Source organism: Lontra canadensis, unplaced genomic scaffold (genome assembly GCF_010015895.1).
Source record: "Lontra canadensis isolate GAN:19392208 unplaced genomic scaffold, GSC_riverotter_1.0 scaffold10, whole genome shotgun sequence".
Lineage (NCBI taxonomy): Eukaryota > Metazoa > Chordata > Mammalia > Carnivora > Mustelidae > Lontra > Lontra canadensis.
In genome coordinates this window covers 2,664,865-2,679,390 of record NW_022631004.1, presented here as the reverse complement: position 1 = coordinate 2,679,390, position 14,526 = coordinate 2,664,865, and the positions used below count along the sequence as shown (strand labels likewise).

General features: G+C 41.5%; 1 protein-coding gene across 3 annotated transcripts in view; it reads right to left on the bottom strand.

The window, feature by feature from the left end:
• Positions 1 to 14,526, bottom strand: part of PALLD (palladin, cytoskeletal associated protein) — a 409,629-nt gene that overhangs the window by 191,478 nt on the left and 203,625 nt on the right. For all 3 annotated transcript variants that reach the window (XM_032855458.1, XM_032855455.1, XM_032855457.1), the window contains exons 9-10: positions 11,392 to 11,511; positions 8,887 to 9,229 (exon numbers count right to left, since the gene is read on the bottom strand). In XM_032855458.1, the coding sequence (XP_032711349.1) occupies positions 8,887 to 9,229; positions 11,392 to 11,511 (463 nt within the window). The remainder of the gene's footprint in view (positions 1 to 8,886; positions 9,230 to 11,391; positions 11,512 to 14,526) is intronic.

Here is a 14,526-nt window from a genome sequence, read left to right as displayed (position 1 = left end):
CCTGATCTGGCTTACTTTTTCCTTTCTGACGCCACATACTGCTTGAATGAGGATTTCAATGACACTTCTCAAGGATCATCACTTTATTTTTTTTTTAAGATTTTATTTATTTATTTGACACAGAGAAAGAGAGATCACAAGTAGACAGAGAGGCAGGCAGAGAGAGAGAGGTGGAAGCAGGCTCCCCCCGAGCAGAGAGCCCAATGTGGGGCTCGATCCCAGGACCTTGAGACCATGACCCAAGCTGAAGGTAGAGCCTTAACCCACTGAGCCACCCAAGCACCATCACCTTAAATATTACAGCATCCCTATCTTGCCAATTTCTCCCTTCAGAGTATAGATTATGACTGAAATAAAGTCACAAAACATGCTCATTGAGTCTAATACAGGTTTCTCACTCTTGCTAGGAAATGTGTGACTCCTTTCTTGGTGTGCCTGATCTCTTCTCAGAGTTGTCGTCAGCCTTTTTCACTGTTCTTAATGTCATGCTTACCACAATGACCTTTCCTATTTTAGCAGATGCCTTCATCACTTATCTTACTAGTAATAGTGTTATTTGACTTGGAATCTCAGTTTTTCCACTCCCACATCTTTTCTCCTTCACCGCTGCTTCTGGGGAAAAGTTTTCGTCCTCATTTCTGTGGGAGGTCTTGTATGGACAATATATTAAATGTCGGTCTTCAAAAACAGTTGGCTTATTTTTGGCTTTAAGGTGAAAATTATCTTATTCCTGTCACTTTTGAGATGTGAAATCGAAAGAATGGGATTTTTGGTCAGTGTGGGGTATTACAGAAAGTGTTCATGGAAGAGCAAAGTCATTTTGGAGTTTAGGACATTTTATGGGGAGGGCTTTCTAAGGTGGGTTCTAGAAACCCAGATGGAATACTGAAGGAATTAGCTTCTAGAAGACAGAAGCTCCAAAGGAAAGGTGGGAGCATTCAGTGGCAGAACATTCTGTTTCCAACTGTGCTCAAAATTGAGCTTGGTTATTCTTACTGAGCAGGGAACATCTATGATGAAGAGGAGAATGAGCTGAGATTAAATGCAGAAAGGAGGATGGAGGAGGCAGAATTGGAAGTGCTTATTTCCTTCAAAAGACTACTACGTAATTACAAATGTAATAAACCGTATTGTTGAAAAGCTGGAGCATCAGGGGCACCTGGGTGGCTCAGTCAGTTAAGCTTCGGCCTTCAGCTCAGGTCATGAATCTAGAGTCCTGGGACGGATCCCTGCATTGGGCTCCCTGCTCAGTGGAGAGCCTGCTTCTCTCTCTCTTCCCCTCTCTTGCTCGCTCTCTCTCACTATCTCTGTCTCTCTCTCTCAAATAAATAAAATCTTTGAAAAAAAAAAGTTAGAAAACTATGGTTAACAAGAAAAGATAACCTGCTCAAAACTCCACCAAAGAACCAATGGCATTATTTGATGTATTTCCTTCTAATAAATTCAAGCTGCATATATAACTGTTCCTAGTTTGGGGGCAGGCGGCGCTTAACACTACATTGTTATTCTGACACGGATCCAAGGCATCATGTCTGAGCGCACTGTTCATATGTGGTTCCGTCTGATCTCTGAGCTGAGTCCTCTCCCTTCAGAAAGGTCCCTAACCAGCAGGGACTTTTCTTCAACTTACTTTGTAATCACTAAAGGAGCTCTCATACATACTGAGGCAAGATGAGATGGAAATGTTGAAGAAATATTGGACTTTCATGTTACTTCTTCTTGGATAGCATCTAATATTTGAGATGTATATATAGTATTTCTTATGGGTGGTTGAGTACTGCTTTGTACACTGGGTCTCTGTCAGTATTTCCAACTATATTTTAGATATGAAATAAGACTGTTAGCCATAAAATTAAGGACTCAACCTCCTTTTGGAAATGTAATTAAAACGTTACATTCACCAAAACACTAGCATGACGAAGAACTGTTATTATAATATCTAAGAATGTGACACTGTGTCAGAGACAATTTTTACATGAAAAAAACCACGAGGAAGAATACATCAAAATGTTATCCCTTGGTTAAAAGTTTCACACTTCAGGAAGTTCCTTGATTGAGTTTTCCATTTCAGGGAGGGGTTGTTTTAAAGTGATCCAACACCAACACTGTTCATGCAAAGTCATCATCACACTGTATTTATGAAGAGACCGTATCTGCATGCGTAGCAAGGCGCTACAGCATTGGGGCCATGATCTTGCCTACATTCCTTATTCACCATTCTCCAATGTGCCTGGTGAATGTGTGTGTGGTGGGGGGTGGGTAGGGGCATGCATACACGTGCATACATGATTTTATAACAAATTGAAAACACTATTTTCTGCCCAATTTTTTTCCCTAATATTATTTTGAAGACCCTGCCGGCTCTATAGTTTGCACTTTCACTACTACTAAATTGCTTTGTTATTTGACCAGACTCAGTAGATAACAAAAACCATTTAACTAGAAATAGAAGCCAGTGCCTATTAAGTTTTCAGTCTCAAAAGCAGAATAGCTTATCTTCTAAACATCAAATTGGGAAGAGAAGGCAATTGCATTGCACTGAAATTAACTTAGGAATCAGTCATTTTTCTACAACATTTACATAATGTTAAAAGATGTGTAGAATTCTTGTGTGTGTTCTTGCCAATAGGATCATCGAGATCATTAAATTAAAGATTATTCCAAGGCAATGCTTTTGTCTTTCTCATCTTTGTGTCCTCAGCACCCAGCTTTATCCAACACTTTGCAAATGCTCAATTAATAGTGAGAGAACAAAAAGTGCTAGATTTCTAAATACATTTATGTATGTTTAAGGACCTCTTCACAACTGTTCGATTATTCCATCTCTTTCACCTTCATGGCTTATTTTGCCCCAAACTATTGTGTTTATCTTCTCCTTGCCTGCGTGTAGAATAGAATAGAACCTAGGAAACATTCATATTCTAATGTCAGGGATATAGTGAGTTCTTGTATCCCAATTAGAAGTTAAAGGATGGAAAAATGTTCTACTTTCTAAGTTATACTGACGAAGCCACACATTGGAGTTTGAGCAGCAGTCCAACACCAACAGGACAGGAAGGGAGTAGCACAGAAGCTCTCAGCCTTTCATCAAAAGTCTGGCATCTGATGGGGGTGTTAACATGTCAAGTACATACACCTTGAACTAACAGTTTCATTGTGTTGTGACCAAGGGACACTGCCAAGTAGGTACTAGAGGGGAAAATGTCCTCTAAGACCTTCCAGATGTCTTACTTTCTCCAGGATGTTTTAAAGTAAGATGTCAATTGAAAAAAAAAAAAAAAAAAAGATGTTAATGAAATGAGAACACAGGAGAAAAGAAAGTGGAGCTGAAAGGGTCCCCAAATTGAGTATCTTGGTTAGACAAACTTTTCCAATGTCATTCTATTCCAGAGGATTCTTATTTAGTTCTTCATATCACTCTGTGTATAAGGTGAAAAAGGTCAGCTGGAAAAGTATCATTAAATGGGAAAACCCTCGGAACTAGTAAGGTTTGAAAACAAAAGTCTCACAGCACATGTAGGTGTGAAGTAAACAGAGCAGGCCTGCTCTACTCATGGCAGGCCCTGCTCTTCCTTTTTGTTGGTCTGTTCCTGCTTCACGCACTCAAAAATGTTTTTGAGCATGTCAGGCCCTGATCTAGGTCCTGGTGAAAAATGGTTAAGGTCCCTCCTCTCAAAAAGCTTGGCTCAGTTGGTTAAGTGGCAGCCTTCGGCTCAGGTCATGATCCCAGCGTCCTGGGATCGAGTCCCACATCGGGCTCCTTGCTCGGCGGGGAGCCTGCTTCTCCCTCTGCCTGCCACTCTGTCAGCCTGTGCTCGCTCTCTAACAAATAAATAAATAAATTCTTTAAAAAAAATAAAAAAGCTTGTATTATAATAGTGGGGCAAAAGCAGGGCACACACTAACAAGAAGTCAATAGGAAGCTATGAGAAAGAGTTCCACGTTATGCGGTCACTAAAGAGGATGATTTATTGGAGAACAGCTGGAGAACTAGCTTTAGGTCGGATGGTCAGGGGAGGTGGTACATGCAGCTGGGAGTCGAAAGCAAGAAGGAGCCGGCTATTAGTAGCAGAACATTCTGGGGAGTAGAACATTCCAGCAAGGGAACAACTTGTGCTTGAAGTGTGGATGAAACCTTAAGGAACTTCCAAATATAGCAAGCCAGACAGAGTTCCATCACTGATAAATACAGGCTGCTCTTTCTTCCTCTTCAATCTCTCCGACACACCATCCACAGTCCCACAGGCAGTGAAAAGACGGGTCTCTGACTGCATACACCACTTATCATCACTTATTATTACGAAGACGCAGCTTCACTTTGTCAGTCCACGACCTCGCTGCTGGGATACACAGAATCCCCAGGACCTTCCTATGAAGGAGTTTATAGGACATGCCCCGCTCTCTTGGGACAAGAACAGCAGGAGCAAGTAGGTATCTAAGGGTGGGACTGAGAGAAGGGACAAAGACAGAAACACAAGTAGTGAAATGCCACTATTTCCAAAATCCTGATTTAGCCCGAAATCGTTTTACCCTTTTCAGATAGGATATGATGATGCTGTTTTCTCTTTAGAGGCCAGGGGAAGAGAAAGAAGTAAGAATAGGAGCAAGGAGACTTAAATCTCTATCTAGCTTAGCTATTGATTAAGCGTGTTAAAAATTCTGAAAACCTTTCATTATCATTCTTCTAGTCAAAGGGTAGAGACTTTCAGGCTCAAGTGTGTATTAGCAGCACAAGGCGGAGACAAACATGCTTCATCTTATCGGCTGACTTCTCCTGTTCCTGGGGGCAAGGACTTGCCTGTTGAGTCACCCTTCAGAAAACTCCCGTTGGACTTCTCATTCTGCTTCTTCCACAGGTTTATATTCTACCTTCCTCCCACAAGATTGGAAGAATATTAAAAAACAAAGAAGTAAATGAGATCTGAAAACAGCATGTTATTTAGATATTGTTTGGTCTAATTCAGGAGGTGAGCTCAGGGGAAAAACATAACCATGCTTTCCTATATGCTTTGCGAATCACCTACTACATTTGCCATTCCCACGTTTCCCTCCAGGGTTTATTCCCAGGGATCCCATGCATATCCCATGCCTTTGAAGGACTGTGTTTTGGCAGGAATAAAGAGAAGTGGGGATTTTGTTTCCTATTAACAAACTGAGCTCTATATTTATTTTGAATCTTCAGACATAATTTGCAGAGAGTGGGAGGCAACAGACTTATCTGGTGCACTCCAAACAAGGAAAATAATGTTACAAATAGTTCATAAGCTAGGTTTATATTTATTCCTTTCTCTTTTTCTCTGATAAGAAATATGACTCAAGGGACGCCTGTGTGGCTCAGTTGGTTAAGCGGCTGCCTTCGGCTCAGGTCATGATCCCAGCATCCTGGGATCGAGTCCCACATCGGGCTCCTTGCTCGGCGGGGAGCCTGCTTCTCCCTCTGCCTGCCATTCTGTCTGCCTGTGCTCGCTCTCTCTCCCTCTCTCTCTGACAAATAAATGAAATCTTTAAAAAAAAAAGAAAGAAAGAAAGAAATATGACTCAAGCACCATGTTGCTTCTTTTTTTCACACTGTGCTAAAACATTTTGAGTATCAGACACTAAGCCACACAAATAACTCTCGTTTATGAATTTTTCTTCCTGGGTAGTGTTCTAAGCGCACTTCTGCTCCCACTGCAAGTGGTAAAGTTATGTCACAAATCCAGGGTGCCTAGCATCTGGCACTTACTGAATGGCCTATATTGAATCGTGTTAAACTTACAGTTGAGGGACAGGATCTGAGACAAAGACACTGAGAGATGCAGAAACTGAAGTGGATGCAGACAAGATACCACGCCAGGAAACTCGCCCTCAGGCAGGTAGGGCAGATTCAGCTGGAGGTCTGGGAGGGTCTGCAAAGCTATTGGTGAGGATTTCAGTTGGGTTAGAAGGGATCAGTGCTGGACTTTGCTAAAGAAAAGAATTCATGACATTTCTATCTTTCCACTTTAGTCTTTGATTTTTTTTTTCTTCTCACAATCAGTATTGGAACTATTGAGACAAAAAATGCAAAGAGATTTTTCCTCAGGAATCTGACAAGTCAAATATGATTTTTGGGTTAATTTATTCTAAGAGTAAGTGTTTTAAATCCCACGATTTTCCCCCTCCTAATTGTTTCCTATTTGTTTGATTACAAATGATTCAGAAGAATGAAACATCATAAATTCCCCAAATATAAGCCTCTCCTTTCATGAAAGGGAATAAAATCACAGGCTCATGCAGAAAGATTAGAGCAATGCATACTTTTTCACTGCCAACAGTAAGAGGCAAAATCTCATTTTCTCCCCAACGTCAGAAAAGAAATAGACACGTGGAAGAATTGTACCTGGCAGTTGCCTGCGGTCCTCGTCCGTAACTTCAAGGCCATCCTGAATTACTGCAGATTTCATTCCATGGAATGATAGAGCACTCCTCTATCAATGGATACCATTTTTAAAATAATGAGAAACCTCTTCAGAAAAGACCATGAGAACAGAGTAAAGGAGTGGAAAATCAGACCAAACCAGTAAGAACACTTTAAAATATGTATTTTGAAAGCATCATCACATATTTTATTTTCCACCTAGTAAACAGCAGATAATAATAGAATATAAAAAAAAAATTAAGTGATGCTCTATGGATATATTTAAGCACATAAAGACTTGGAAAAAAAAAAACAGTGGTAAAACAGTGGTACAAGTAATGTTATTTCTGAGCTACCAGATTTTGCATTTAGGTGCTTTTCCTTTCCCTAAATTTTCTCATGAAGCAGGGAGTAACCCCTTTATATGGACATTAAACACCAAGGTCCATTTTTTCTCTACCTTATATTATATTGTATTGAAAATCACAGTGTTAACTCTTTAAATTTGTACTTAAGTTACTCATCTTTTGTTTCTTTCTTAAGGTTGATTTATTTGAGAGAGAGCGAGAGAGTGCGGGGTGGGAGCATAAGCTGGGGGAGAAGCAAAGAGAGGAGAGAGAAAATCTCAAGCAGATTCCCTGCTGAGCGAGGAGCCTGCTGACTTGGGGGCTTGATCTCACAGCCCTGAGATCATGACCTGAGCCGAAATCAAGAGTCAGACGCTCAACCGGCTCAGCCACCAGGTACCCTGAAGCTCCTCCTCCTCTCATTAAACACAGAACTTGTTCTCTTTTGCAGACACACCCAGCCTCTATCACACACACACTAGCATCTCCACGAAGCACAGCCATGAGCTGATGAGCTGCTGAAAGTCCTGAGATAAGAAGGGCCGTAAATGCCTGTTCACAGCTCCTCGTGTTTGCTCTCCTGTGATTTATATCCAATTTATGACAGCCATTACGGTGGATACACTTCATTTAATCAAGAGCATAGTCAAGTCCTCATCATTAAAAGTCCTCCCGGGGAGAGGAGAGAGCAGGTCCCTCGTTTCAATAAAAGCACTACAAATACATATTCAAAATACAAAGCTAAAAAGAGTCAGCAGGGGTAATTAATTTTATGGATTGGAGCTACTAGGGTATAATTGTCTTGTAAGGCTGCCACTTCTTGGCTCGTTTTACCTGCCCAAGTGTCTCAGTGGAGCTGGGCACAGGTGTTCAGTGTTCACCTGGTATCTCTCAGACCACTGGATACATACCCAGGAGCCCCGCTGCCTGAAAACCAAGCTTGACTGATATGCAAAATTAAGTGCAGGGTATTAAGAGATAGATTTGGAAACTGCAACACAAGATTATCCAAAAGTTTATTCTTCTAAAACTGTCTACCCATTTGCTAACTGAAGACATTCGTGAGGCTGATTTATTTGATTAGTCTAATCAGGCTCATGAAATCCTTAGTAAACAAAGTGACGTACAAATGCAAGATATTCTAATTGAAAATATCTTCCACATTCTAACATTTCTAACAAACGAGCTGATGACAGAGAGAAGAGAGTAGGCTGTTCAGTCCTGGGGAAACAATAACTCCTAGATTCTGGCAAATTCATGCTCATGGAAACGTGACCTCCTGGAGTATGTATACATTTTATAGGACTCTGACATCTCCACCGACCTCTGTCAGGGCAGTAATTCAAGGTCTGTTGTGCTATGATAGAACCTATTGAGTTAACTGATTTCTGCCGCGCTCTGACATTGTAATGGTTCCATTCATAACAACTCCCGGCTGTGCGGTGCCAACGGAAACAGCTCATGTGAGGTTTATCATCCTAAGAAAATAATGGGTATCAAATACAAAGGTAGTATTCATGGAAATAAGTAGTTCTATGGAATTTCAAAGCCAAGTAGGCTGTGTGGTGAGGGGCGCTCTTCTTCCTGAGGGGCCTGGTTATCTCTGGTTTCACTGCCCTCCTCAGGTTGTGCACACTGAATTTCCATCCTCAGCCTTTTCGTCTTCCCAGGATTATCTCTATCAGATTTCCCTACTGATTCTTATATTTAAAACCTTTAGATACAGTTAAATCTTATTTATTCTTATATTTAAAACATTTAGATATAAAATATTTAGATATATGACATATATTTAAAACATTAAGAGCGAGCTCAAAGTTGGTCTCCTTTCCCATCACCTCTGGGGAGTGGCTACGTCCTTGCTATACATTGGAAGGCCACACCATGAACAGGTATTTGTACAGATGAAACCAGTTAGAGCCTTTAGCAAAGGGTAGATTTAACCAAGTTTCTCATTTTCCTTCTTCATTTCTAGGCATCTTTTATATTTTTGAAGGACACCCACCCCCACCTTGTTAGCAAGGTCACACCCACCGGGGATGGCTTGCCCACAGAAAAGGAAACCTGACATGCAGCTGAGTCCAGGCAGGTTTTCCCTGGCCAGAAAGGCAATTTAGCAGGGGTATGGAAAATATTACAAAACCATGCAGAAGTACTCACAGTTTTGGCTTGGCAAGCAGAGGTGGTGGCTCCTTAGTGGGTGAAAGTAGGACAGCTGGTGTTGGAAGAGATTGATTACTGTTAGCTTTGCCATTAATCAGTCCGTTTACTCCATGGCCGGGATGGACTCCGTTTGTTTCCCGCTCAGCAGAACTGAACTGCATTTGAAGGGCTGCCATGTTGAGCCCTAACTCAGGGCTGTTCACCTGCTGGACCTCAGACGGTTTCTTTGATGCCAACTCAAAGGAGTTCGTCTCCAAGATTGGAGGGGGAGGTGGAAAGTGCTGGAAGTGATCATTGTTGGATTCTCCCACTGAGTCATAGTTACAGTTTTCAGTGTTGGCTAAGGAAGGCGGGGGAGAGGAAAAAATAATAAGATGTTATAGTTCAACTGTTATTTTCATGCTGTCAGAGACTACCTGAGAATCCCTTGTGCCCTCTTCTTGTTAAACACAGTTTAAGTTGTTAAAGAAAAGGGAACTCTTTGCTCTCTCATATGATGCACAAGCAAAGCCAGCTGAAAGGTCTGGTTGTCCCAAACTAGTTTCTACCTGTTTCATTTCCTGATTGGGCCCACAAACAGGGAGACCAGCTACCAATTCATTAAAAAATTTCACATAAGATCTAAACACAGAAGTTGGTTTAAAAAAAAAAAAATGACCACACAGATAATATCAACCAATAATGCTTTATTTGCCCACATTGCATCCTGTGGATCCGAATGAACCTCCTACCTGTGCCTCACTGATCAAAGGATACACGCTTTATGGGGTAGGCAATGGATATTCATTCTATTTAAATCTAAGAAAGAATTCTGAACTTAAGTAAAATGTCTTATGATCTCATCTATAATGTTTTTCCAATTCAGATAACTGTCATGGCTGTAATTCGGTACAAAGGAAATGGACTCGTTAATTCTCAACAAACTGAAAGCATCTTGAGATAAGATCCTGTCGTCCCTGGATTCCTCACCTTGCCCAGAGCCCAGGCCAGAGCCCAACAGAGCTCCTGGAATGTACTCAAAAATGCTTACTGAGGTCGGCTGAAAACTCAAAGACTACTTGTTGATTACGCTGGGCCCACAGCAGAGGTACCCCAGATGAAAATGGGAAATACTGCATGCCAGTCTTGGCCACATTGATGTTTAGATCCCAGAGTTTTGGCTGCATTGTTGGAGCACCCCACTACCATGATGCCCATTTGATGGGACAGTCTCAAGCCACCTCTGAATTGAACATGGGATCCTTGCTGCCCTTCAGCTCCAGTCATGGCACCAGAGCATCTAATTCATATCAGCAATCCAGGGAACTTTACCTTTCTTTTCTTAATTAAGACGAAAAAGCATTTACAATGTCCATTCTAATGTCCTTAAGCCAGTCTTGTTTGTGCCTCTGCTGCCACCTAGCACCAACTTCTCACTCTTCCAAAGAGATGAAAGTACAGTTCGGTTGGTCTCCCCAAGACTGTCTCATGCAGCCATGGCCCATCCCATGTCTTGATTCCTCACTGTAAGCATTATGTGCCAGGCACATAATGGTCCAAGCACTATTTTAAGAACTACTCTCAAGTAAATAACAGTGATGAGTCAATAAAAGTAAGCTCAAATAAAGCTAATTAGTAATAGCAGAAAATAGTCAACTAAAGTTAAAAGAAAATAAAGGAAAAGGCTGTTTCAGGTTGTGCTTGCTAGTGGTACATTTCTGAGCTAAAAAAAAAAAAAAAAAAATTCCAGTGGGGCCTGGGTGGCTCAGTCAGTTAAACGTCTGACTCTTGATTTCAGCTCAGGTCATGATCTCAGGGTCCTGAGAGTCGGCTCCCTGCTCAGCGGGGAGTCTGCTTTTCTCTCCCTCTGCCCACCCCCAAAATTAAGCTCTGTCTCTCTCTCTCAAGTAAATAAAAAATCTTTTTACAAAAGTCCAAATAGTTATGAATATTGGCTTTAATAGTATAATACACTGCTTATACTGCTTTAGTTTTTCATATCAGAGTTACATCCCATTTTCAATGAAATTTGATTTCTAAGGCTTTTTTGGCTTCTCCGAGTTACATTAGTTTATCTTGTATTACTTTTTCAGAAGTTTCCATCGTGGCTTAAACGAGGACTTATTTGTACAAGTCCCAGTGCTTCAGCTGGCACTGCTGAGAACAGAGACCGCACCTCTGGTGCAGAGGGGCTCTCCACTGGCAGCATGATTCTGGGTTAGCATGATGTTAGGAAACTGGATCCACTGTTTCCAAGACCAAGTCACATGCCTTAGAAAATAGCCCCATGTGTATTCCGCTGCTACACTGTCATTATCTTGCTGTTTTTCATCTCCAATTCCACTCCCCTCCCCCAAAGCCTTTGTTTCATGAGGAGACTCTGGTTGTTAGGATAACTCCTAGAGGGGCAGCAAGCATTCCTAAAGGCTGAGCTCTACTCTGAGGTAGTTCTGTGTGCTGGGATGAACCACACGCTGAGTGCCAGGGAACAGAACCCAGTCCACTTTTACTCTCCTCACATACCTGAGGTGACAATCAGCTGGGCGGTGCTGGTTACTGATCCGTAGTCATTTCTTGCTGAGCACGTAAAGATCCCCGCATCCTCGGGGAAGGTCTCAGCGATAACTAGGGTACAGATCTCCTCTGGAAGGAAACAGAATAACTCATCAGAGTGACACCACGCACGAGGTCACCTTGAAGAGGTCAGAGCCTCTGTCTTTCTAAAACAAGCAAATCAGGTAACAATTACTATACAGTCTCTTTACAAAGTATTCACAATAGACTTTCTTTACACTGAATTAGCAGTTCAGCATAGTGGCCAAAGCTTTGGCGTCAGACCTGTCCTTCGTGCCTGAGGTGAGCTCAACCCTGGCTTCCTCATCTATAGAATGAGGACAATAGGTACCTAATGGGGTATCTATGAAGATGAAAAGAGAGGTTTGCCAAGTGTATATCTTGGGACCTGGCATGGGAAAGTCGCTCAGTAGACACCAGCTCCCTTCTCCTCTGGCCTCGTTCAGTTGAGCACATGTGGAGGTTCGTTCAACTACAATGCAGCTGCCTTTTATGTCTGCTCAAGTGGAAAGCAATGAACAGGGAAAAGCAACCTTCTCTGAAATGCTGACAGTGGTGGGGGAAAGAACAAAACACGTCAGTGCTGGGCCTGCAGGCCACTACTGCGGAAGCTACAGTTACAGTGTAGCCGTGGCATGCTGTTAGAGCGTGGAAAGCCCAGACTCCAGAACCAGCTTGAGTGAGGGTCCTGCCACATTGTGCCTCTGTGACTTTAGTCAAGCTCCCCGAACTTCAGTGTTCTTATCTGTAAAATGGAGAAAATAACAGAACCTACCTATAGGGTTTGTATTACTCATGCCTCATAAAATTAGCTGTCACAGGGTCACAGTGGGGGACGATGGCCATGACCGTGATAATAGCTGGTTCTTAGAAAGCTCTCGTCAGGCACTGAGTACAGTTACCAGCACTGAAAATAGACTGAATCCTTTCGTTAACCTTAAAATTTAGATGTATTATTATTCGCCCATCTCGTAGACAGGAAACTGCAGTGCAACAAGGCTAATTGTTTTGCCAAGTGATGTAGCTAACAAGTGGTAAGAGCAGAATTTAAGCCAAGTCAGTCTCCCGACTCCACACTCCTCTAACAACCACCTCTTTTTGTGATAGGTTAGACACTGTTTGGAGACACTGCCCGGCACATAGTAAATGCTTTGTTGCCAGTAAATAGAAACTGTTAGCATTAAAAATCTAGATCTAGAGTGTACTATTTTTACATTGAATAATTATCTATATCTTGTCAGTAAAATAGATTATATTAGCAAATGTTAAGAGAAGTGATGTATATTTTTGATTCCCATAGAGACTCTATTGATTACTCCCATATTATGTGGACAGCATAAGGATTTTGCATTGTAGACTTTTTGCAAAATGGCATCCACAGAGTAAGGATATGTGTAATGTGACTCGGCAACTCCTTCCATCAAGTGGCACAATCTATTACCCCAACCCCTGAAGTTTAGCTCATTGGCCTTGTAAGATGCTTTAACCTAGAATGCAGTAGAAATGAGGCTGGTCAGGGGTCCTCAAAGGACCTTGCTCACTCCTGGTCCATCTCTTGGGATCCTGCTGAGCTCGAAAGTGATTAAGGCTGTGCTGGTCACTGGAGGAAGAGCTACACAGAGCAGAGGTCAATGGTTCCAACAGAGAGCAGCCTAGATTAACTCATTCCCAGCCAACCTCGAGGTTGACCTCAGCCACATTGTTAGTCCAGCTGAGGTTGGCCAAACCTGACACAGACCACAGAACTGCCCAGCTGAGGCCAAACCAAATGCATGATCCACAGAACAGGAACAAATGGCTACTGCCACTCATTTAGGGGGAGCTGTATTGTGCAGCAAAAACTGATACAAATGGAGAAGAGAAAATGTTTCTCTACCAACCTCCTTCTCTGACAGCCTGCTGAGGGCAAACTCTTCAGATTTGTACAATAATGTCTCTTCCTTCAATTCAACTATCAGTAACCAAAATTGTTAAATTTGTCTCAAAGCATATTCTATGGTTTAAACGCTAGAAGAAAACGTAGCAGCTGTGGGTTAAAAGTGCTACCTTATAAAAGAAAAAGTTTTTACTAAAAGGATCTTTAAATATCTCATTTTAAAAATTCAAATAAAAGTAATAAACATAAATGCACCATAAAGTATAAAATGAAAAGCCTTCCTTTATACTCCCTTTGTGAATTCCATTCATTGGCACTTATTTAATTACAAGTTACTTTAAGTTCTTAATAATGTTGTCGCTTTGTTTCAAACAACATTATTTTCTCTTTTTGAATATATGGGATCCCTGAAGGACTTCCTGTGCTGGAAATTGTGAAAAATATTGGCTAATATTTGACTCTAGCTTTTCCACAATTCACTGGAATACTTTTGGGAGTAATATAATGTGACCACACTGGGTTAAACTGTAGCAGGTAGCTTTATATATGGTGACATCGGGCCTCATAAGACCCAAGACAAGCTGACTTTGATGGCTCATTTTATGTCTCACCACAGAGTAATACACATTTTTGAAATCTTGCAATCAAAGCAGACCTTTAAAAGACACATTTGGTATACCCAGTGCAAATGTAGATTTATATGGATAACACTACAGAGTTTTCTGGCTTTCTCAGTTTTTACCCAGGTGAAAACAAAAGCCAATTGGGTTCAATATTAGCAGAATATTTACTTCCAATGCTATAGTGTTGATAGTAGCACAAGGAAAAAATTATTTATTCAAATTCCAAACATAGGTTATATACTATGTTTTATCATTTCAATAATGTATTTTAGAAATCATGCTCAAATTACGACTATGTCCTATAAAATGAGCTGTGGTGTAATGGGGTAGGAAGGTATAAACTCGGGCATGGTCACCTCTGCTCACCTTCATCTCAATCAGTGAAGGTTTGAGAGACACGGATACTTTTTCTTTTCAGTGTAATAGTATTCATTGTTTTTGCACCACACCCAGTGCTCCATGCAATACGTGCCCTCCATAATACCCACCACCTGGTTCCCCCAACCTCCCACCCCCCGCCTCTTCAAAACCCTCAGGTTGTTTTTCAGAGTCCATAGTCTCTCATGGTTCACCTCCCCTTCCAAT